The following is a 22,442-nucleotide window of genomic DNA, read 5'->3' as shown; positions in this document are numbered from 1 at the left end:
CATACATTAAGTGCTTTGAAAAATCAGAGTCATTAATAGCACCTTCTCTTTTCTTCTTGAAATGAAAGTGCTCTAAGTCTTCCATAGAAGTAGAAGGATCACTTAGTCCATCTCACAGCCATGTCAGGACACTGTGCACAAGCAGAGGAAGTGTCAAAATTAAACTAAAATAGAAATCCTAAGAGAATTGTTAAGCTAATTCCAGAAATGTATTTTATTAATTATCTGCAGACCATAGCCTCCTATGACTATGTAGATAAGCTGCACTGCTTGTGGCACCTTTGGAATGGGATGAATAAATTTGAAACAACGACCTTTACTAGAGAGAACTAGAAAGTTGTGATTATATCAGAACTTTGTTTCTAACTAATTGCCAGGTATGGTTTACAGAGGCATTGTACTGAACCTTGTAGGTGAGACAGGGAAGAAAGATTTTGTGCTAGTCTCAAGTGCTTGTACTGAGTGGCCCTCAGAGTGAATTATGTCAAGTGCTCCATGGCATAATAAAGAATTGCTTCAGAATAGCATTTTAACAGATTAAGATGAAAACAGTAGGGGTGTGCGAAACAGTCCATATTCGATTCAGATTTAGCCCAAATTGGGGCACAATGATTTGATTTGGATCACTGTCCCAATTTGATTTGGTCAAATCTGATCTGAAGATTTGATGCTGATTCAGAGAATCAACAATTCAGCCATAGACACAGCTTTAGATGTTTTTCCTACAAACCTCAAGATACCAGTCGTGGCTCATGAATGCTGCAATGATGGGGCAGATGGAGCGTCCCACAGGGGTGTGGGGAGGGACACCCCCCCCCCATGTGCTAGGCGAAACCCAGAAATGGACCAGAAGTATTTCTGTCCACTTCTGGGTTCGCCATTGAGCACGTGGGAGAACCCTGTACCCCCCAGCTTGGTGATCAACTGCAGGGGGACCCCAGGTGCCCCCCTCCCCCAAGACCCAGGAGGCACCAGTCGCTGAGCCAGGGGCGGGGAGAGGTCCCCTGCACGCTCTGCGGCAGACCCCAGAAATGGACCAGAAGTCCTTCTGGTCCACTTCCGGGTCCACCACCAAACGCGCTGGGGACCCCCTTGCGCTCCCGTGGAACACTCCATCCACTCCAGCATCTCAGCATTCACAAGCCACATGGTATCTTAAAGTATATAGAAAAAAAATTTAAAGCTGTGTCTGTGTCCAAATCATCGAATCTCTCCAAATTGATTTGGAGGGTTCTGATTCAATTCGGAGAGATTAAAGGGGATCCTGATTCAATTTGGATTCAGAGATTCAGCCACTGAATCAGGCCGAATTTCTGCCGAATCACATCAGCAACTGAGGCTTTGCACAGCCCTCTTACGGATGATCTCTTACAGAGCCTAAGGTATTTGTGGTAACAAGCTTTTCAAGCAACTAAACCAACTAAGATGATTTACAATGCCTGATAATATTTAAGCTTTAATAATTTTTTGAAATTCTTGAGACAAATCATTCCTACTTCTGTACAAGGGACTGGAAGCTTCCTGAAAATGAACTTGAAGCATTTCCACTTTGTAGTTTGTCAAGAGTACAGAGTTTTGCCCCATGGCCCACCACCAGATCTAGCAAAAGCAGTAACACAAGGATGAAGCAGGGCATCCAGGGTACAAAGGCAGCAATGACTTCTGGTTGCTGTGCAACTGAAATTGCAACTGCCTGGCTTCCCACCCTCCCCACCCAAAGCTGGCACCCAGGGAAATTATCCCATTCATCCTGCCCTAGTTACCACTGAAGAAAGCATTCGTATTTCAAGAAAACCACTCTTTAGAGATGCATAGACAAGATGCACAGAGGCCCAGCTTCTCTGGCCTTCACAATGGTTCTGTGTTACCTGTAGCCCACAACTTTAAGGAGAGGAGCTGAATGTCGTGCCAGAAAAATCAAGTTAATGTTTCATGACTCAGTGGGTGTGTCGACACATACATTAGATATGAGAGCAGTTTACTTGAAAGTAAATGCTCCTGGGCAGGCTTCTACACATGTAGGGAAGTGAAAGTAGATTACCAAATCCTCACCCAGCCAGGGGCTCACTGCTAGCTGCCCGACCAGCAGATCAGGGCAGGGAGCTGGGACCTGCCCCACACCTGCAGCTCTTTGGAAGCCCCACACCTTGATCACCCAATGGGGGCGTGGGACTGGGACATGCCCCTGACTGAGACAGTTCCCAGGTCCCACTCCATGATGACAAGGCAGGGGCTGAAGAGCCGGTTCCCTGCTCAGCTCTATGATTGCAGAACTGGGTGGGGAACAGGCTTCCCAGCCTTCACCAACAAGGAGCTCCCAGCACCAGCTCCCCAGTCACAGGGCCTGTGCTGGGAGATACAGATCTCTTAGCCCTCCACTCCCCAATCATGATGGCAAAGTAGGGGTGGGAGATAGGGATTTCCAAGCTCCCACTCCCCAATCACAATCTCATAGTAGGGAGGCTTGGAGCTCCCTGCTGCCAAGGCAGGGAGACATGTCCCCGCCCACATTCTGGTGATGGAGCCCGCCCCAGCAGCAGGCAGCTCCCAGGGGCCAGGAGCAATCTCCCTGGCAGATTTGCTCCCAGTTAGGTATCTACATGAGTGCTACTGCATAGTTAGTAATCACAAGTAAATTTGCTACTTGCATTTGCAGATAGCAAATTTACTCGTCATTAGTGGGGTTTACTGCACAGTAAGCATGTGCACATATAGATACACCTGCTTACTGCGCAGTAAACTACACTACTTCACAGTAAAGCATCTTGTATAGATGTACCCAATATCAGCATAAGCTGGGGGATTGATTACCGCAGAGTCCAGAAGTCATTATGCCCCTGGAACTTGGAGCCTCTGCCTCAGGCACCTGTTGAACAGTTTCATAAAGGTGTGAAAGAACAGAAGGGTTATGTTGCAGAGCTAAGACTGCGTCCACCTGGCTAAATTGGGTGTCTTTTCTTTTATGTTTGTTCCTTTCTACTCATAAATAGGGACCTATTCAAATAATGATTCTGCTCTTTTCACAGATACCTCAAAAATAGTGGTTTCCATGAACACCGCTAACACAGCAGTGTCTGCAATTTTGTGCGGAATCACCACAAAAACAAACTTATTAAAAATAAATACTGGCACCCCCGTAGTGAGGGGTGTGGGGCTGTATGAAGGGCAAGCCTCTCTCCCTATCAGTGGTGAAATGTGGGGGCTGCACAAAAGGCAGTCCTCTCAGCCAATCAGTAGTGAGGGGCACTCGGCCAATCAACAGTGGCGGGGGGGGGCACTCTGCTGTGAAAAGATCATAAAAATGCAGCCAGTGCTGTGATCGCCCTGCAAAATCACCTGTCTGCCTCCTCAATTTGGGTAGGAGCCTACTCATAGATGCAAACAGAAGCACTTGACCCTGGAACACTCTTTTGTTGTCCCTATCTTGAATTGCCTTCTCAGAAGTCTCTGGCCACTTTTGCTCTTCTAGATGTTTTATATTTGAAATGGACAAGTAATTTCTCCCACAGTAAAATAAAAATATTTAAACTGACTTTTGAAAAGCACTTTGATATCTACTGATGAAAAGTACTATGCAAGAGATTGGTATTATTATTTTGGAACTGTGGCAATTACAGAGGAGATAGTATCTTGGGTGTTTTTTGCATTAATAGGAGATTATATTTTAGTAAAATAGTGCCCAAAGCTTTTTCTTACCAGAGAAAAAGTAATATGTATAGGTCCAAATATTTTAATTACACAAAAATGTCCCAGAATCTACTGTTCTATATTAATGATTTTTTGTTCTATAAATCTTTCCATAGCAATTGGAACTGTGTCAGAGATTATACAAACTCCACTTCCAGCTACTGTTGCTTTTTCAGTCCTACTGTAAGCTCATTGGACAGGTACATGAAGTTAGTTCCATGCCAGAGGTATGTCATAAATATTGCTAATCTTTTTAGTAAAATAAACACTGTATTGTAATATTTTTATTTCTGCAGGATTTCACCAAATATTAATTATTCATATTTGATTTGTAGCACCAGATTAAATATTTTCATAATACACTTGTGTCTTAATTTAAAATACAGCTGGGATTTTTCACTGTTAGAGATTTCACAGACTAAGACTTTTGAGTTCTTTTAAACTTCACCCTCCAACAATCATTTAATCAGTGTTGAAAAACTAGAATACTAAATTAAGCTGTGATCATGGAATAATTTAGTCACATGCTTCTCTTCACATGAAGAGGATGGCTCACTATGTCTTCACATGGTTTTGACATTAATTGTCATGGAAACTGATGTCTTCTATTAGTGATCCTTTTCTTTGTGTATGTTTGACATTATTTGGACATTGTTGCCACATCTATGTTAGAAACACCACATTAGTGTGACTAAGTGGTGACACCTGTTAAGCAGCAATATATTGGTGCCCTGGTGCCATATTGCTTCTAAGTGGCTGTCACTGTTATAGGAACTATCACCTGACTTCACTGTATGGAAAATGCCTAAAGGGGAAATGGTGTTAGAAAGAGGCTTTTGCTTTCCCCTGAAGGTTGCTATAAATGTGCATTAAGTGCATTAGTATACCATACCAGTGAAACAGGCCTAGCCTGGGTGCCATTTACACTGGCAAAACTGCAGGGATATTTTATTCCAACCTTCCCATGCAAAATAAATTGTACCTGCAAGAGCATAATTTTGCTAGTGTAACTCTTCCTGCACTGAAGACACTTACTAGCACAGCTTTGGTAATAAGGGATCACCCCTTTTCATATCCCCAACCTAGCCATGCCAGAAGAAGTCTGCAGTAAATCTGCCTTGACCTTGCACTATAATTGCCCATGTTGTGGAAAAACAAATATCTTCACTTTCTGCTTTGTCAATCAGTAACCTGAAAAGTTAAATTTATTTTTAAAAACTTTTTATAGTAAGAGTTTATTAGTAAACTCAGTATCTATGTAGCTTAATTTTATGACAATTTAGACAGTTTGTAACAATCATTTTAGAAAATGTTTTTTAAATCTTCTGCTACAATTTTGAGACTCAGTAGGTGTTTCTACATGTTCATTAATGTGCTTCTGCTACCACCCACTAAATTCAGTACCTCTAATGTGATGTACTAACTAAATGCGCATTAGGCTGCCCTAGTGCACAGTAGTGAAAGTGCATGCTTTTTTAGCCATGCTTAATGCACAGTAGCCTAATTTTACTGTTCATTAGTGTATTAGCATAGTTTTTGCTGTGACACTAATGCACAGTAAAATAGGCTACAGAGCATTAAAGTGCACATGTAGACATGCCCACTAATTCTAAAATTTACTCCTTAAAGTGGCCTGTTCTGAACTTTAGAATTGGTAATTTCTCTTCAGCTATTTCTATACAAATCACTTAAAAATTATTGACAGAAGCCATGTTTTGAGACAAATATATCCTCAAAAATCCTCCAAAATCCAAAGTACATTAAGAAATAATATCTTAAGAGATAACCACTGTAAATGCTATTGTCATCACTTAAGTGAAAATGCTAAAACAGCAACATATAATTTAATATTTTTTTCATGTAAAAAGATATTTAAACTAGCAAGAAAGAGCTAGTGCTTCTAATACAATTGTAGTCTTTAAAGAAAAGATATTTCAAGTTGCAAAGTGTATTTTGTAACAGGTATAACAAGTAACTTCAAGATTCTTAGTAATTAGGGATAGTAGTATTTATAAGTTTATTGCAATAATGATAACTCAATTTAAATATAGTTATTGTATTTTAGAAGCTACTCTGAAATAGATTTTTAATTTAGCAAAGCTTCAGGCTTTGGGGCCCGGGAGCATAGCTACCTCCCCCTGTGGGGTCTGCTCCCTTTTGGGGTCTCTGGCACGCCAGCTGGAGGAGCTCCAGGCCACAGTCCAGAGACTGCATGCCATCAGGGACTGTGAGCAGGAGATAGACTTCTACTGCCAGGCCCTTCTCCCCCGGGAGCCGGAGGGTAGACCATGGTCTCCCTCCAGGACAAGGCAGGACCTCCAATTCTGTCCAGTCAGGGGGATGGACCAAGGTGGTCAAGAGCCCTAAGGCCCGCCACACCAAGGCCTCTGCCCCGCTGGAGTTTAGCAACAGGTACACACCTCTTGCAGCCCCAGCAGAGCCTGCCGAGTTGCCAGCTCCCGTGGGCAATACAGGCTCAACTGCAGCTACCACCCCTGCTCTGCCCAAGACCAAACACAAAGTGTTTGTCATGGGAGACTCCATCCTGAGGGGGACTGAGGGGGTAATCTGCCACCCCGAACCCTTAGCCCAGGAAGTCTGCTGCTTCCTGGGGGCCTGCATCTGAGACATTGTGGAGAAGATCCCTAAGCTCCTCTAGCCCACAGACCACTATCCCATGCTCCTTATTCATGTGGGCACCAATGATATGGCTCGGAGCGCCGCCAGCCACATCATGAGGTGCTACAGGGATTTGGGAGTGGAGCTAAAGGGTCTGGGGGCACAGGTGGTATTTTATTCGATCCTCCCAGTCTCGGGCTATGGGCTAAGGAGGGAGAGGAGGATCCAGGTAGTCAATCAAAGACTGCAGCGCTGGTGTCATCAGAAAAGCTTTGACTTCCATGACCACAGCCCACTCTTTGGTGAGAGAGGCAGCGAGCTGCTGGGAAGAGATGGCCTCCTCTCTGCTGGGAAGGAGGCTCTTCTCAGCCAGACTGGCTGACCTGCTCAACCGGGCTTTAAACTAAGCCCACTGGTGAGCGGGGGGAACTACCGCCATTGCTGGCCTGCTGAGCAACCCTTGCAAAGCCAGCAGGCCAAAGCACTTAAGGGAGCCCACCCCTGCCCCAGCCCTGGTACAATCTGTGGGCAAGGCAGGAGCCCCCAAGGGGACATTTGCCTGCCTGTACATAACTGCCAGGAGCTTGGGGAATAAGCTTGGGGAACTCGTCCTCCTGCTTAATACTAATAATTACAATGTCATAGGGATAACGGAGACCTGGTGGGACTCCACCCATGACTGGACCACAGGTATAGACGGCTATACCCTGTACAGGAGAGATCGAGTAGATAAAAGAGATGGGGGTGTAGTTCTCTATGTTAAGGAAAGCTACGTGTCTCTGCAAGCTGATGTTGGTGACCAGGGTGGATGACTGGAGACCCTATGGGTTAAAATACATGGGGAACACGGGATAGGGTACACAACAGTGGGAGTCTACTATAGACCTCCTATCCACAGTCCTGAGCTTGACCAGGAGTTTGCTTGGGAACTGGCTGAGGCCGCATGCTCCAGGACCTTGGTTGTCATGGGTGACTTCAGTTACCTGGACATCTTGTGGGAGGATCGCTCAGCAAAATCCGAGCAGTCACAAAACTTCCTATTATGCATGGATGGACCAAGGTGGTCTGATTCAAGAGGTCTACGGGCCAACGAGAGGTAAAGTGCAGTTCGACCTGGGACTGGCTACTGGGGATGACCTAATCAGCGACCTAGTGATCAATGGGAAGCTGGGTGACAGCGACCACAAGCTGATCACCTTCACCATCCTCCGTAAAGCTGGCAAGTCAATCAGCAACACAGAAGTCATTGACTTCAGGAAAGCAAGCTCAGGAGGCTTGTCAGTGAGCCCCTAAGGGACCATGACCCCAGGGGGAGGGGAGTTCAGGAAGAGTGGTTGCTCCTCAAGAGAGCGATCCTCAATGCACAAGCTAATTTTATTCCATCTCAGAGGAAAGGCAGCAAGAGGGCATAGCAGCCCGCCTGGCTCTCCAGGGATCTAGCAGACCTCCTGAGGTTAAAAAGAAAGGTCTACAAAGGATGGAGGATGGGATTCACCTCCAAGGAGGAATATTCTCCACTGGTCTGGTCCTGCAGGGAGCAAACCAGGAAAGCAAAGGCTGCAACTGAACTCCAACTAGCTTTGAGCATCAAGGACAATAAAGCTATGTGGGGAGCCAGAGGAAAAGCAAGGACAACATTGGACCCCTGCTGAACCAGATGGAGCAACTGACAACTGACACCCAGGAAAAAGCCAACCTATTAAATGGTACTTTGCGTTGGTCTTTCATCAGTCCCATGGGACGCCCAAGCCCGCTACGGGACAGGGAGGGTCCGGGTGAGGAAGATCACCTGCCCTCCATTAATGCTGACCTTGTGAAGGAACATCTTGAGAAGCTGGATACCTTCAAGTCAGCCAGCCCTGACAATCTACACCCCAGGGTACTTGAGGAGCTGGCGAGGATCATAGCCCAGCCTCTGGCACAGATCTTTGAGAACTCCTGGTGCTCCAATATAGTGCCCGAAGACTGGAAGAAGGCCAATGTGGTGCCTATCTTCAAGAAAGAGAGGAAAGTGGATCCGGCAAACTATAGGCCCATTAGCCTGACCTCTATCCCGGGGAAGGTCTTAGAAAAGTTTATTAAAGAGGCCATCCTTAATGGACTGGCCGACACCAACATCCTGAGGGATAGCCAGCACAGGTTTGTTGCAGGTAGGTCTTGCTTAACCAATCTCATTTCCTTTTATGACCAGGTGACCTGTCACCTGGACAAGGCAGAAGAGATTGATGTCCTATATCTGGCCTTCAAAAAAGCTTTCCATCTGGTATCCCATGATCACCTCTTGGCAAAACTGGCCAATTGTGGCCTTGGGTGCACCATGATCTACTGGTGGGGAAATTGGCTCTGTGGTCAGACCCAGAGGGTGGTAATTGATGGAGGTCAATCATCATGGTGCCCTGTGACCAGTGGGGTCCCCCAAGGCTCTGTCCTTGGACCCATATTGTTCAACATCTTCATTAATGATGTGGACATTGGAGTCAGGAGTGGACTGGCCAAGTTCGCCGATGACACCAAACTTTGGGGCAAAGCATCCACACCTGAAGACAGGAGGGCGATACAGGCTGACCTAGACAGGCTCAAATGGTTGGACAAGAACCTGATGGTGTTTAACACTGAAAAATGCAAGGTTCTCCACCTTGGGAGGAAAGACCTGCAGCATGCTTATAGGCTCAGCAGTGCTACACTGGCTAGCACTACGGAAGAAAGAGACTTGGGGGTCATCATTGACCACAAGATGAACATGAGCCTGCAATGCGATGCTGCGGCTAGTAAAGCAACCAAAACGCTGGCTTGCATCCATAGATGCTTCTCAAGCAAATCCCGGGATGTCATTCTCCCCTTGTACTCGGCCTTGGTGAGGCCACAGCTGGAGTACTGCGTCCAGTTTTGGGGCCCACAATCCAAAAAGGATGTGGAGAAGCTTGAGAGAGTCCAGAGAAGAGCCACACCTATGATCAGATGTCAGGAAAACAGACCTTACAATGACAGGCTGAAAGACATGGGACTCTTTAACCTGGAAAAGCGCAAGCTCAGGGGTGATCTGATGGCCACCTATAAGTTTATCAGGGGTGACACCAGTATCTGGGGGGACGTTTGTTCACCAGAGCGTCCCAAGGGACAATGAGGTTGAACAGTCATAAACTACTGTGAGACCGTTTCAGGCTGGACATAAGGAAGAATTTCTTTACTGTCCGAGCCTGCAAGGTCTGGAACAGCCTGCCATCAAGCACCTACTTTGAACACCTTCAAGAGTAAGTTAGATGCTTATCTTGCTGGGATCCTATGACCCTAGCTGACTTCCTGCCCTTCGGGCGGGGGGCTGGACTCGATGATCTCCCAAAGTCCCTCCCAGCCCTAATGTCTATGAAATCTATGAGAGCTAGAGAAGAAGGACAAAGGAAGCTGTGGGTCCTCTGTTAACAAGCCAGGGGGAACTCCTAACAAAGATGTAAAGAAGGTAGATCTACTCAACAGTTATTTTGCCTCAGTTATCACAGAATGATTAAGCTGCAGTCAGGTACCTAATAAGGATTATCTGGAAAAGGAAGGGGGCAAGCTGAGGAAGGAGATAACAAAAGAGTTGATCAGACAGCTTTTGTTGGGTCTGAGTGAATTCAAGTCAGCAGGGTCGAATGAACTTCATCCCAGGGTGTTGAAGGAACTGGCAGAGGAGATTTCAGAGCCCTCAGCAGTGATCTTCAGAGAGATGGGTCAGAGGAGGTACCAGAAGGCCAACATATAGTGCACCTCTCTAAAAAAGGCAAAAAGGAAAAGCTGGGGGAACTACAGACTGGTTAACCTCACTTCAACACCTGGGAAGTTACTGAAGCATATCCTAAGGAAGCCCACTTACTAGCATCTGGAAGAGGAACAGCTGATCACAAGCAGCCAGCATGAATTTCTGACAAACAAATTGTGTCAAACAAACTAGATCTCCTTCTTTGACATAGTAACTACTTCTGTGGATGAAAGAAATGCTGTGGATATAGTGTATCTAGACTTTAGCAAGGAGTCTGAGAAGGTACCACACAATCTTCTCATAAATAAATTAGAAAAATGTGGGCTAGATAAAACTACTACATGGTGGATAGGTAACTGGCTCAATACCCACAAGCAAAGGATAATTATTAACAGGTCTATGTCAGAATGGTAGGAGGTTTTGAGTGGAGCCCCAGAGGTGTCTTTTTAAGGCCTGGCACTGTTCAACATGTTTATTAATGTTTTGGATGCTGGCCTAGAAAGTTTCTTGAGCAGGTTTGCAGATAACACAAAACTGGGAAAGATTGTGAACACAGTGGAGGATACAAGTGCAATTCAGAAGGATTGCGACAGGTTGGAAAGTTGGACTAGAGCTAACAGAATGAAGTTCAATGTGGACAAATGTAACATTTATTACACCTCGGGAAGAATAATCAAAAATGCAAATACAAAATGGGGGACACCTGGCTGGATGGCAGCACTTTGGAAAAGGAAACGGGGGTCTTAGACCACAGACTTAGTATGAGTCTGCAGTGTGATGCAGCCACACAAAAGGCAAATGCACTTTGGGCTGAATCAATAGAAGCAATAGGTGCAAGACACAGGAGGTGACAGTGCCTCTTTACTCGACATTGGTTAGGACTCATTGGGAAGTACTGTATGCAGTGCTGGGCTTCACATTTTAATAAGGACATGGAGAAGTTAGTGTCCAGAGGCAGGTAACAAAGATAATAAAGGGCTTGGAAAGCAAGTAATATGAGGAGAGGCTGAAGGAGGCATGCTCAGCTTGCAGGAAGAGCGCATAAGAGGGGACATGATGGCAGTCTTCAAATATTTGAAGGGCTGCCATAAAGTTAGAGGGAAAGCACTTTTTCTCTCGATGCAGAGAAGGGCACAGGCTAATGCCTTGTTGCTGCAGCAAAATAAGTTTATATTGGATATCTGGAAACATTTCTTCAATATTAGCATAGTGAGGCAATGAAATAGACTGCCTAAGGCTCTCCATCACTGGAAAGTGTTCAAGAAGAGGTTGAACAACCACTAGTCAGGGATGATCTAGGTCAGCGGTCTCCCACCTTTTTGGATGGGATATCACTTTGTGAATTAAAAAGCAACCCAAGATCTATCCACCCCCTGCAGTCCCAAAGATCAGTCCCACACCTTCCCTCCACTTAGGGAAGGGGGGAGCAGATTGAGGCAAAGGGAGAAAAAGTTATTTGGGGCATGCGCCCCCCAGCAGGTACTTCTGTGGGGGAAGAGGTGGGGGGGAAGGGCTGTGCGTCAGACCAATTGCCATATTTGGGGTCAGGAAAGAATTTTATCTCATGATCAGATTGGTACTGACTTCAAGGGGTTTTTGCCTTCCTCTGTAGCAGGGGAAGTGGCTTGCTACCCAGGATCTCTTGAGCATATACTGACATTTCATAAAAGTGGGACATTGGTTGGCATGTTTCCCCTGCTTTACTTGTAGCAGGATAGGGTGTTAGGTCCGTGTTGTGTCAGAGTTGATGGTATTCTTATGTAGAGTTTAGATTATGGATTGTATAAACTAGTTTGGATAGGGATGATCCTTCCTCAGGCAGGAGGGAGAGACTAGATGATCTCTGGAGGTCCCTTCCAGTCTTACTTCTCTATGATTTTCTGTTTTCTTTGAAGGTAATGGAACATATTGCAGAGGACAAATGGTAGGACTTTAGTATCATCAATAGCCTGAATATATTTTTTCAATATCTTTTTCATTTTTACAAAGAGGATTGATTTTTGTAAATATATTTGAGCATAGTGCCTATGGATAACAAATGAATAAATGGAATAATCTAAGTGATATAAACTTACAGTACTGGGGAAAAAAAATACGAGGAATGGCTTTCAAGGTGAATTTTGCTGGATTCATTAGTATTTAAAAAAAATAGCCACTCCAGTTCATGTCACATTGTATTATTATCATGTTCTGATATATCCCTGGTGTGAGTGAATAGGCTTACCTGCTGCTCCTTGTCCCACTGGAATCTCAGGGACCTCTATCTCATTCTTCCTCCCTCTCACCTGTCACATCTTTGATGTTTAGTTCTGGGGAGTTTAGATGGTATTTTGGGTGATGATCTTGGGTACAGGTGAGATCAGTCTTCTGCTGGGCTCCACCACGTTCCCCGTCCCCCCTTCCCCGCCCCTTTCCTCTCGGGTGACAAGTTGTCTCTTCCTGTTGGTATTGAATGCAAATTGCTGGTTCTTGGATCCTCTCTGGCCCGGTTGGCTGTGGGCTTTGTGAGAGGTCATGGCCATGCCCTCTAGGCAGGTCGCTCCTTCTCAAATGTCTCCAGCCTACTTGCAGTAGTTTCCCTTCTATCCAGGATCAGTGGATCCTGGGGAGATGGAATCTCTGCTTGCCAGTCCCAGGGTCCATGTTCAGATACTACTGGGTCTCAGGTGTTGACTCTGGCTTGATTAATCAGAACTCAGGTGTGCAGGGGATCAGGCTTTTCCCCTGCTATACTTCCCTACCTCAGGATTTCTATGTAATAACGCAGAGAAAAACTTCTGGGTCTGCGCTGGGCTTCAGCTCCACTATCTGCAGGTACCCTGGGTCAGTGGCCTCTTTTACTCAGTTCTTCCAGGCAACTCCCTTCCTCACTTGTGTCTATCCAGGACCCTCCAAGGCTAGCTGTTGTCGGTGTCACTTCCCATCCTCTTTCCTGAGGGTTTAGTACTCTCTCTCTCTGGGGAACTCCTTTTCCAGGTGTCCCCCATCTCCCAGCTGGTGGGTCACCTGAAAGCACCCTGCCCTTTGGCTTCACTTATCTGGATGGTAGATCAGGTTGGTTCTTCACTCAGGGCCAGTCTCCCTGGCATCCCATGAGAGTTCAGCTTGCTAGGTCTCAGCTGCAGCAGAATCCTCCTCCCAGTTTGGCTACAACATCCCTTCTTCTTCCTTTAAACTTCCCAGGTTTTCCTCCTGGGCTAATCAGCATGGGCCCTTGGGGCATGTGCTCCCTGAGCCAGGTGTGTGGCCCCCTGCTCTCTTCCCTGTCATGCTGGGGAAGGACTGCCTTCCTGGGAGCCTGCCAGCTGAGTCTGCGCCACCCCCCTGCACATTTCCCCAGCAGTCTAGCAGCCTGGCTTCCCCAGGTCCTTCCAAGCAAGTTCTCTCCCCCTGAGCTTCCTCTGCCTCTGCCAGGTGAAGTCCAACTCTCTTGCTAGCTTCTCTCAGCCTGCTGGGTGGTGTGGTGCTCTGGTGCTCCCAGACCTGGCCGGGATAAGTTTTTCTTTCTTTTGGGGCTTGCAGCCAGTGGACCAGGATGGCACCACTTGTCTGAGCCCCCTAAGTGCATTTTCCCCAGTCTGGCCCCTCTTGCAGGGGTCTAGCAGGGCCGCTCCCCAGCCCCTGCTACACCCAGATACATGTTGTAGGCAGTGTTGAATTGCTTTTTGCCATATACATTTTTCAGTCCAGTAAGTGTTGCATAACTCCTATGCCCCAATTGACCATTTCAGAATGTTGACAAATTCTGAAGGAAAATGACTGTAAGCTGTATGAATTCTGTTTAATTAATTAATACCAGAGTTGTTTATAAAAATAAATGTTCTTTTCCTAACCTTTCACACTATGACATAAAAGTTGAGAGGGGGAATGATTGGAAGTACTCCAAGAAGAGGCAGAGGATTGGAGAAAAGATAATGGTGACATATTTAGTCACACGTGCAGCATTAGTATAATACACTGGATACCCAAGGAGATGATTTTTACCATTGGGACTGAAAAATGTTCTTGCATTAAAAGATGTTCTTGCATTAAGATCAGATTTGAAATGTATTGTTTTCGTGTTGATGCCAAAGGCAAATGAAAATACAGATTAAAAAATTTCTCAACTCTTTTATTTTAACAGCTCCTAAATATGTCAAGGGAACTGAGCGAGTTAAAGAAAAATCTTAAGGAAGCCACTGCTGCCATTGCAGCTGAGCCTCTAAATATGGAGTCTGAGCCCACATTTAATTCTACAGAAGCAGCCATTCAATCCATGCTGGAGTGTTTAAAAAACAATGAGCTTATTAAAGCTGTACGACAAATAAGGGAATGCAGGCAAGTTTTACTACTGGACTGATATTGAACTATCGTACTATTAGAAATGCATGTATTTGTTAGCTTCCCTAAATAAATGTTCTTCCTTGAAATACTGTAAGTGATAGATTGAGTCATCACCCTAAGATTCATGTTATTTTTTAAGACATTTCATGACAAGCACATTATTAACCTTTCTGCAGTTATGCTGAAAATAAAGATACCAGATAAGAAAATCAAATGAAGAACTTGTATATTTACAATATCAGAGCCATTTTGATCCTAGAGCAAATAAAACTGATTATCCTTGTTTAGAGACAAAAAGTACTGCAGTGACAAATTTCTGAAAATACACTTGTCGGCCAGTGCCTCAGCAGGCATAAATAATTGATTTGTATCAGTTTTGTTTCTGTTCCATTATATGTTTTCTTAATCTGGCTTTATAGAACTGGAACTGCAGTTTTTATGTGAATCCAGCACCTAATATTCTAGGCCTAACAAACAAGCGTACATTGTAAAATGCGTTGCTTCCAGCATGACTAGATATGTAAAAAATGTGGTATGTGGATATGTTGGTATATAAACAACTCAGTGTGTATCCCATTACACAACATACATGTACTTTCCATTTGTTTTACTGCAGGAGTCTGTGGCCCAATGATATCTTTGGAAGCAGTTCTGATGACGAGGTCCAGACACTACTGAACATTTATTTCCGGCATCAAACCCTGGGCCAGACAGGCACCTACGCACTAGTGGGCTCAAATCAGAGCCTGACCGAGATCTGTACCAAACTAATGGAGCTGAATATTGAGATTCGTGACATGATTCGCAGAGCTCAGAGTTATCGGGTCATCAATACTTTTCTTCCAGACTCCAGTGTGTCCGGCACAAGTCTCTGACAGGAGCCTTGTGTCCCCTTTCTCTTTCAAACTGGAAGTGCTGCCCTGCTGGAGTGAGGTGGTTCAATGTCTTCTCAGCTTTAGAAAGGTTTGGGCAAGCTGTACTCACTCTTGTTACATATAGGACTTCTAAAAAGAAGTGGGCAGACCTTCAAACGTGTAGCAATACTGTCAGGACAAAGGTAACATAGAACATCCAAGACGAAATCCTTTGTTCTGTGTTGCACAGAAATTGGTTAACATTTCACTAGACAACTGCAACTCACTACTGAAGAAGTGACTTCCATTGCATACCAAAGCCTACTACACTGAACGATACTTCCTTTATAGCAAATTAATTTTAGGTTGGCAAAAGTGCAATGTTTCCGCCACTAGAGAATATTTTTTTGTTTGTTTAAAAAGAAATCCTTGTACATTTTTTCTTTCTTTTCTTTTCCTTGTTTGGCTGAGTGAAAGATGGGCAGAATGAAGCTGGCCACAGAACATTGAAAATGTGTTGGTCAAAAGCTGAGAGCCTTTGTAGATGAAACAAATTGTAAATGGACTACAATGTAATGTACACTGTAATTTGAATATGATTACTGTATCTTAAAACAATGAGCTGCTATGAAATACATTTCCTAATGTTGCTAGGCTACTGTCTCTGAAGGTACTGGATCATATTGCAGAGGTCTGTTCTTAGGCCCCAAGTATCATGAATGGTCTAGGTAGAATTTTTTTTTTTTTAAAGACCTCAGCTGCTTTTTACTAGAAGGTTGCTTTTATGAATATATTTATACTATTAAAGGATGGTTGATCTAATTTAACTTGCCATTTTGGTAGGAGAAAGTCACATCAAAGTCAAATCTTTTGAACTATTACGCATGCATATTTTTATTTAATATAAATTTGAAGTATAAAAAGTAAAAATATTAAACGTGAAATACAGTTCTTATTTTATTTGTAATATATGTATCTATATATATTTATATCTATATATATATAGATAGATATACATCTATAAAGTCATTCTTGTATTTTTTTTTCCCCTCACATGTAACTACTGTCTGGTGTTAAATGTGTGCATGTAAACCTGTTGCACATCTGAAACGCTTTTATTCAGACATAATCTGTAACTTAGTCACACTGTAAATACACCTCCAGTTTTTTGTGAAGTAACTTTGGTTGATATTTTGATTAGTACATTCATTTAACTAAAATATAAAAAACTCATATATTGCAATCGTGTATGTGCTAAGTATGAAGCTTTTGTCCTTGAGTGAGTCTAGCATTGCTTCAAGATCAACAACACAGGTCACTAAATGTTAAAATTATTTTCTCCTGAAATGGCTAAAATGATTACCCTGAAAGAAACTCATGAAACAGACTGTGAAAACATCTTCATGCCATTTCTCAGTAATAATACATCCAGGGAAGAGCAAGTAAGCTAACTGTACATTAAAAAAAAATAAAATAGTTTCTAAGATTTCTGTTTAAACTGCTCTGAAAAATGACTGTGAATGATTGTATAAGGTTTCATCCTTATGTCTCAATGACACGCATTACAAGCTCACTTGGCTTACAAGTAAAAGCTAGCAAAATCAAGCAGGTTCTTCCTCTCTCCCACCATGATTCTCCAGCCACAACTACCCCTTCAGCTTGTACCGTTGAAATTTGCCTTGCTACTAAATAGCCAATTGTGTTGGTACAAAAAAGGCACAGCATTCATTTGACATGTATGTTGTTGTTGCAGGTCTATGAGTTCTCAAACTTATTCTCGCTGTATGATCAGACAGAACAGAGATGAGTGATCAGCTGTTATGTGAGATCTGCCACTACTTAACCTAACTGCAGAGTTAAAGGAAATGTTAAGTGTCAGAAAACAAGAAATCAAACCTCAATTGAGTTACTTCCCAGTACCATTTAGAGTAATTTTCATCGGAAAAAGAAAAGTTTAGTAATTACTTTACTGAAATCAGTTTTAGCCTACTCCTTTTTACAACCCTGAAATGCTGTGATGAAACAAATGGGATCCAAATGTCATGTATTTGAATGTAGAATTAAATGAGCATTTAAAACGTTTCTTTACTAGTAGCTAGTTTTCTTAAATTCATGTGTATATAATAAAGGGATAGTAAACTACTAAAGGTAACCGTAAAAATTCCAACGATATATCATCTTAATAATAAATGGGTAAACAAGGAATAAGTTATTAGTTACTTTTAAGTATGTAATTTTTCCCCTTCATAGACTGAATCAGTCCCACAAGAGTAGCCACTCCCAATACCATTTCAAATTAAACCTAAATGTGTATGTTCCTTTCTAAAACTTTGACTAAATAGGTTCCATTGAAATGGGTACTGTCGTGAAAAAGCTATATTATTTCATACAATTAAGTTAAGTTAAGTCAATTAGTGGCTAATGGTCACAATACCTGAAGAAATGTAGTTTCACCAATTACATCTACATGAAATGTTTCAGAGAGTAATGAATCTCTTTTCCCCGATCTGGGCTTTTGGTGGGAGTGGAAGAGTCCAAGGCTCTCTTAACTCCTTTACTGCAGAGTTATTTACTACAGTTCTTGACTACATAGACCTTATGCTATTTACAAATGAAGGTCTCTCTTATTAGATTTCCTTTGCCTACTAGTTTAGGCAAGTTGCCAATAGATCTGTACTACTGTCTATTAATCTGACCCTCTGCCTTATCAGAAAGTTACAGTCTATATTTTTCTTCAGTGAAGCTTCTTGATTTCTACTGAAGGGATGACTTAAAATCCTGATTTTCCTAGCAGGGCCAAGGAAAGAGGAGTTTCAGGTGCTACAACAATGGAATTTTTGCTACCAGAGCTACAACTGGGTGTTAGGGCCACTAGAAACAAGCCCAAATATCACCATCCCATAAGTTCAGAATTCCATTCTACCAATTTAAGGTTTCATTTTCATATTAGATTTTTATTAGCGCCTTAGTAAACATTTCAGAATTAGTTGAGATTAGAAGAGCATTATCTGTCAGTGATTTGTACTGAGCTTGTTTAAGCCTTCTACCATAGTCAAGGTTTGTTTTAAAAGTCTCATCTTACCCTTACCATACATAGACTGAGCAGTAGTCCTTACACTCTCCTAAGAATACTCCATTTTCCTTACAGACTATCCCCAGGAGTCTAAACAACTACTGACCACAGGTGAATTTATAACTGGCTTATAGAATCTATATTAAGTTGTCTTGACGTATACTGAAGTGAGTGACTGCTACCATTTCACCGAATACAGATTTGACTCTAGAGATGCATTTCCCCCTCCTCTCCCCTACTTTTAGAGAAAATAATCTTACAGACCAAAAGCCTTGTTTCTGGTTGTATCAAAAGCCTGCCTTTCAATATCCTCCACTGTGATCAGTATACTTTAAATTATGTGACTAAAAAGTCAACACCTTCCCCATTTCAGAAAGGCAAAGCAAAAAGTTAAGATGATTCCCACAGCCAGCCTAAGAGGTACAGACCATTAGTATAATGCCCCAAAGCCCTTTCTTTTCAGTAGAAGCTATGGGTAGAGATTAAGATGGTTCTCATCCAGAACCCTAGCTTCTGAGCCATCTCTTCTAGCTCCCTTTTCATTATACACATGTGCTACAGCACAGCCTCACTGCTCCCACCTAGTCTTTTGTTCAAAAGGTATCCAAAAAAGGAGAAGTTTCCACCCCAGCGGGAATGATCATGATGATCTTCATTCTAAAGAAGTTTTCCCCTAACCACACCATGACAAGTTAAGAGGCAGAGAACACCAGGTGCAAAGTTTTATTGAAAATTTACTTACAATTAATACTGTAGTTATAAATTAGTGTTATAAATCGTACCAAAAAATATATACATATCTTTAATCCAATATTCAATGCCTGGTCAAAAGCCTAAAGTCAAAGCCATAGTACAAAAACTGACAAAAGTACAGAGTGCAAAATACAAGAAGGCTCAAGGTAAGAGAGTCAGGCCATGGGATCAGACAATGTATTTAAAGCTGTAGGTATTGTCACAGGATAATCTCTTGCCTTTGCAGCGGCCACATAGTTCTTGGCGGTGGGGTCTCTTGAGATCAATGTGTCTTTTCTTCTGTGGGCAGGAGCAGTGAGTCTTTGAACAGGTCTTGGTTGGAGGGAAGAGGACAACATTTTGTTAGAGAGCAAAAAAAGGGAAGGGCTACTGAACTTCTTACTTTGGTTTCAGCAAAATGAGGCAGTGGAGAGGTAACCATTTCTACACTATCCTGGCATTCTTGCCTTCATAGGTCAAAGGCAGCAAGTGCTCAAAAACCTGGATTAAAACTACACATTTATGTTTGGTGCTTAAAAGCAGTATGTTGCCAGGAGCCTCCTGCAGAGTTTGTGCTCCAGAGCCTAGCAGTCTTCTAGACACATTAAGGCTCCAAATCCTACAGACATTTACTTAAGCAACCATGTGCAGAGGAGATTCATACATGCGCTGCAAACAGCCTTGACAAAGTGCAAGGATAAGGACCTCTGATACTGGTATCCAAGTAGCATTTCTCCCCTTTGTCATTCAAGCAAACTTTAAAAGCAACCAAATACCATACACCAGCATACACAAGATCATGTCAGTAAGGAATAAGAAAGCACCAGCTGGGAACTCTGGTTTTACAGGCAGTTTTTCTTCTGCAAAGGAGGCCTGGGCAACATTTCCACTGCTGCTGCAGGGCAGCCTCTAGAAATAAGCAGCAAGAGGGAGGAAGAAAGTTGGTTAGTCAGTGCTGACCTGAGTTAATACAGCATCTAGGCCAAGAAAGCGTTTAAGGCTTACACACAAGTGGCAGCAGACCAAGGGCTCCTGAAGGGGCCAGGGATGCTAGAGGAAGTTGCATGAGCACACACTCACCTGGCACTGGATGGCTTCCACTTTGTAAGGATTGAAGCCCTTCTGGCATTTCCGACAGAGCTGCTTGAAGTAAACCTAAGGAGATGGGAAGTGAGCCCATTACCACAGGAACCTCCGGCACAAAGCACAGGTTGTCAAGACTCATCTCCCGGCTCCCGCCAGCTCAGACGAGTCGAGGAAGGGAGGCGGGGGTTTGGTACCTTGTTACTCCCAGAAATGCACCAGACGTAGGCGCTCTCCCAGCGGGTTCTGCAGTCCTTGCAGTGGAAGTAGCCGTATTTCTGCTCCAGGAACTGCACGCGAGACACGGCGACGCTCAGCGCGGGCAACCACCTGCCGGCCGGGCCTGGGCTCGGCGCCCCGCTCCTCCCGCCCGCCCGCCGCCCGCCGCGCACCTGGAAGGCGGATCGCTTGGCGGCCCCGTCCGCTGGCGGCGCCTCTCCCAGCGCGGGCGGCTCCTCCGCCTCCTGCTGCTGCTCTGGCGCCTCCGCCTGCCCCGGGGCCGCGTGGGGCCGGGGCGCGGGCGCGCAGGGCGCGGCGGGCGACAGCGGGCGCGGCCCGAGCGAGCACTGCACGGCGGCGTCCACGCGCGGGTTGACCTGCACCGCCGCCTCCCGCGTGTTGGCCTTGCGCAGCCACGGCGCCAGCCCCGGGCTCACCTGCGACAGCAGCGCCTTCAGCTGGGCGCGCCGGTAGCTGTCCGCGCAGTCGGCGCCGCCCAAGGGCAAGGGCTCGGCGGGCGGCGCGCCCAGGCAGGCGCCGCTGCCCTTGCTCTGCTTCCAGCTCGGCTGCCTCGGCTTGGGGCCGCCGCCGCCGCAGCCCGGCGCCATGGGCCCGCGGTAGCCCTGGTACAGGCTGTAAGGCGGGTAGACGAAGCTCTCCATGGCCGCCCTCCCGACACGTGCCCGCCGCCGCCGCCGCCCGCTCTTATCCCGCCGCCAATTGGCAGGGCGCCTCCCTCCCGCTGCGCCCCCGCCCCCGCCGAGCCCCACCGCGGGCGCAGCGCAGCCCCCGGGCAAGAGGATTTCCTTCCCTCTCCCCCCAACCTCGACATGCTGAAGTCCCGTTACCTTCCGGGTTATTACTCCTCAGAAAAGGGGGGAACTTCGTGCTCCTGACTGGCAACGCACATGCACCCCCGAGCGTGGCGGGGCACCCCCTGCGAAAAGGCGCCGCCAACACTGCGGGCGGTCACCGCTCACCTCCCCCTCGCTGCCGACACCGCTGGCGGTGTCTGTGGGCAGCCCGCAATCGCCGCTGGCCGCCACCAACACCGCAGGTGGCATCTGCAGGTGGTCGCTGGCGCTCGCCACCCCTTCCCGCCGCCGCCGCCAGCGCTGTTGCTGCCTGCGGGAGCTTCCCGCTTGCCACCGTCACACTCCCACGGCTGACAGCGCCGCCGCCGGTGGGAACTCACCTGTCCCCCCAGCCTCCAGGGGCACGCCGAAGCAGATTTGTGTGAATCCCTAGTCCTGTACCCAGTCCTGGGCCCGTGGTCATTTATTCCCATTAACGAACCCATGAAGTCAGATGAATGTCTCCATCCGTGATTCTCAGCCAAGGGTGGCACCTTGGGTGCCCTAAGGGACTTTCCCAGGTGCCACCGGTAGGTGTGCAGAGGTAGCTGGCAAGATACAGCCAGAGATTTGAAAGAGTGTTAAAGCCCTTCTGCCCAGCCGGGGTGTTCCCTTCCTCTATGGAAGGGAAGAATGGCTCTGTTATTTTTCTGTCCTCAAAAAAATGGGTGAGAACTAAGAGCTGGTGTTTTCTGAAGGGTGCCTCAAGCCTAAAACAAGGCCACAGGTCCACAAACCTAAAAAGAATTACTGGTCTATCGGGTGGTAATTCATCCAGTTTTATAGAGGACAGACCAGACACCTTCATGTCCTCTATTTTTCACTGCTCAGCATCCCCACACCCCCCCGCTGCCAACACCAATGCAGCTGCCTGCAGGAGCTCCCTGCTCCCCACCACCAGCGCCACCACTGCTGCCTGCGGGAGCTCACCAAGCCCCCCAGCCTCAGGAGGCACACGATGTTCATGGTGGTAGGGACATGGGGACAGTTGCACTAAATGCAACTGTTCACTATTCTTGAGGCACGTCAATGGCCACCCTACTGGTCTACATCATCGGCTCTCCAAAGGGCGGTGTTTCCTATGATCTGCTGAAACAACAAGACAAAATCCTTTGTACGTTATACCTACCCCATCAAAAACGGAGTATGAGCAATGGGATGGAATTTAATAGTACAAAGAGTAATAATAACTAGAATTTCTACTATAGGCTGGTAGCTCATCAGCTGGAAACAGTCAAGATGGAGAAAGTCTTGGTTGT

The 22,442-nt window shown here is 45.4% G+C and overlaps 2 protein-coding genes across 9 annotated transcripts in view; one reads left to right on the top strand and one right to left on the bottom strand.

Moving 5' to 3' along the window:
- FRY (FRY microtubule binding protein) overlaps positions 1-17,304 on the top strand; it is a 447,808-nt gene extending 430,504 nt beyond the window's left edge. For all 4 annotated transcript variants that reach the window (XM_090027939.1, XM_090027923.1, XM_090027916.1 and 1 more), the window contains 3 exons: positions 3,804-3,914; positions 14,169-14,362; positions 14,985-17,304. In XM_090027939.1, the coding sequence (XP_089884065.1) occupies positions 3,804-3,914; positions 14,169-14,362; positions 14,985-15,243 (564 nt within the window). In that variant the 3' untranslated portion in view covers positions 15,244-17,304. The remainder of the gene's footprint in view (positions 1-3,803; positions 3,915-14,168; positions 14,363-14,984) is intronic.
- A 1,707-nt stretch (positions 17,305-19,011) lies between these two features.
- Positions 19,012-21,422, bottom strand: ZAR1L (zygote arrest 1 like). 5 transcript variants are annotated; one of them, XM_090031737.1, is made up of 4 exons: positions 20,503-21,060; positions 20,308-20,400; positions 20,108-20,182; positions 19,012-19,360 (listed from the first exon to the last, which is right to left on the bottom strand). In XM_090031737.1, exons 1-4 carry the CDS (start codon positions 20,989-20,991, stop codon positions 19,217-19,219), a joined length of 801 nt encoding a protein of 266 aa, XP_089887863.1. In that variant the 5' UTR covers positions 20,992-21,060; the 3' UTR covers positions 19,012-19,216. The 5 variants fall into 5 exon arrangements, with proteins under 5 accessions (XP_089887863.1, XP_089887860.1, XP_089887861.1 ...); XM_090031735.1 differs by adding an exon at positions 21,178-21,422 and having other exon boundaries at positions 19,229-19,936; positions 20,308-20,962; XM_090031736.1 differs by having other exon boundaries at positions 19,229-19,936.
- Positions 21,423-22,442: the final 1,020 nt, after the last annotated feature.

The sequence above is a fragment of the Crocodylus siamensis genome, chromosome 1 (assembly GCF_052110815.1).
Source record: "Crocodylus siamensis isolate JL-2025a chromosome 1, ASM5211081v1, whole genome shotgun sequence".
NCBI lineage: Eukaryota > Metazoa > Chordata > Crocodylia > Crocodylidae > Crocodylus > Crocodylus siamensis.
The sequence above is the reverse complement of the archived record's forward strand: the minus strand, read 5'-3'. Positions and strand labels throughout refer to the sequence as shown.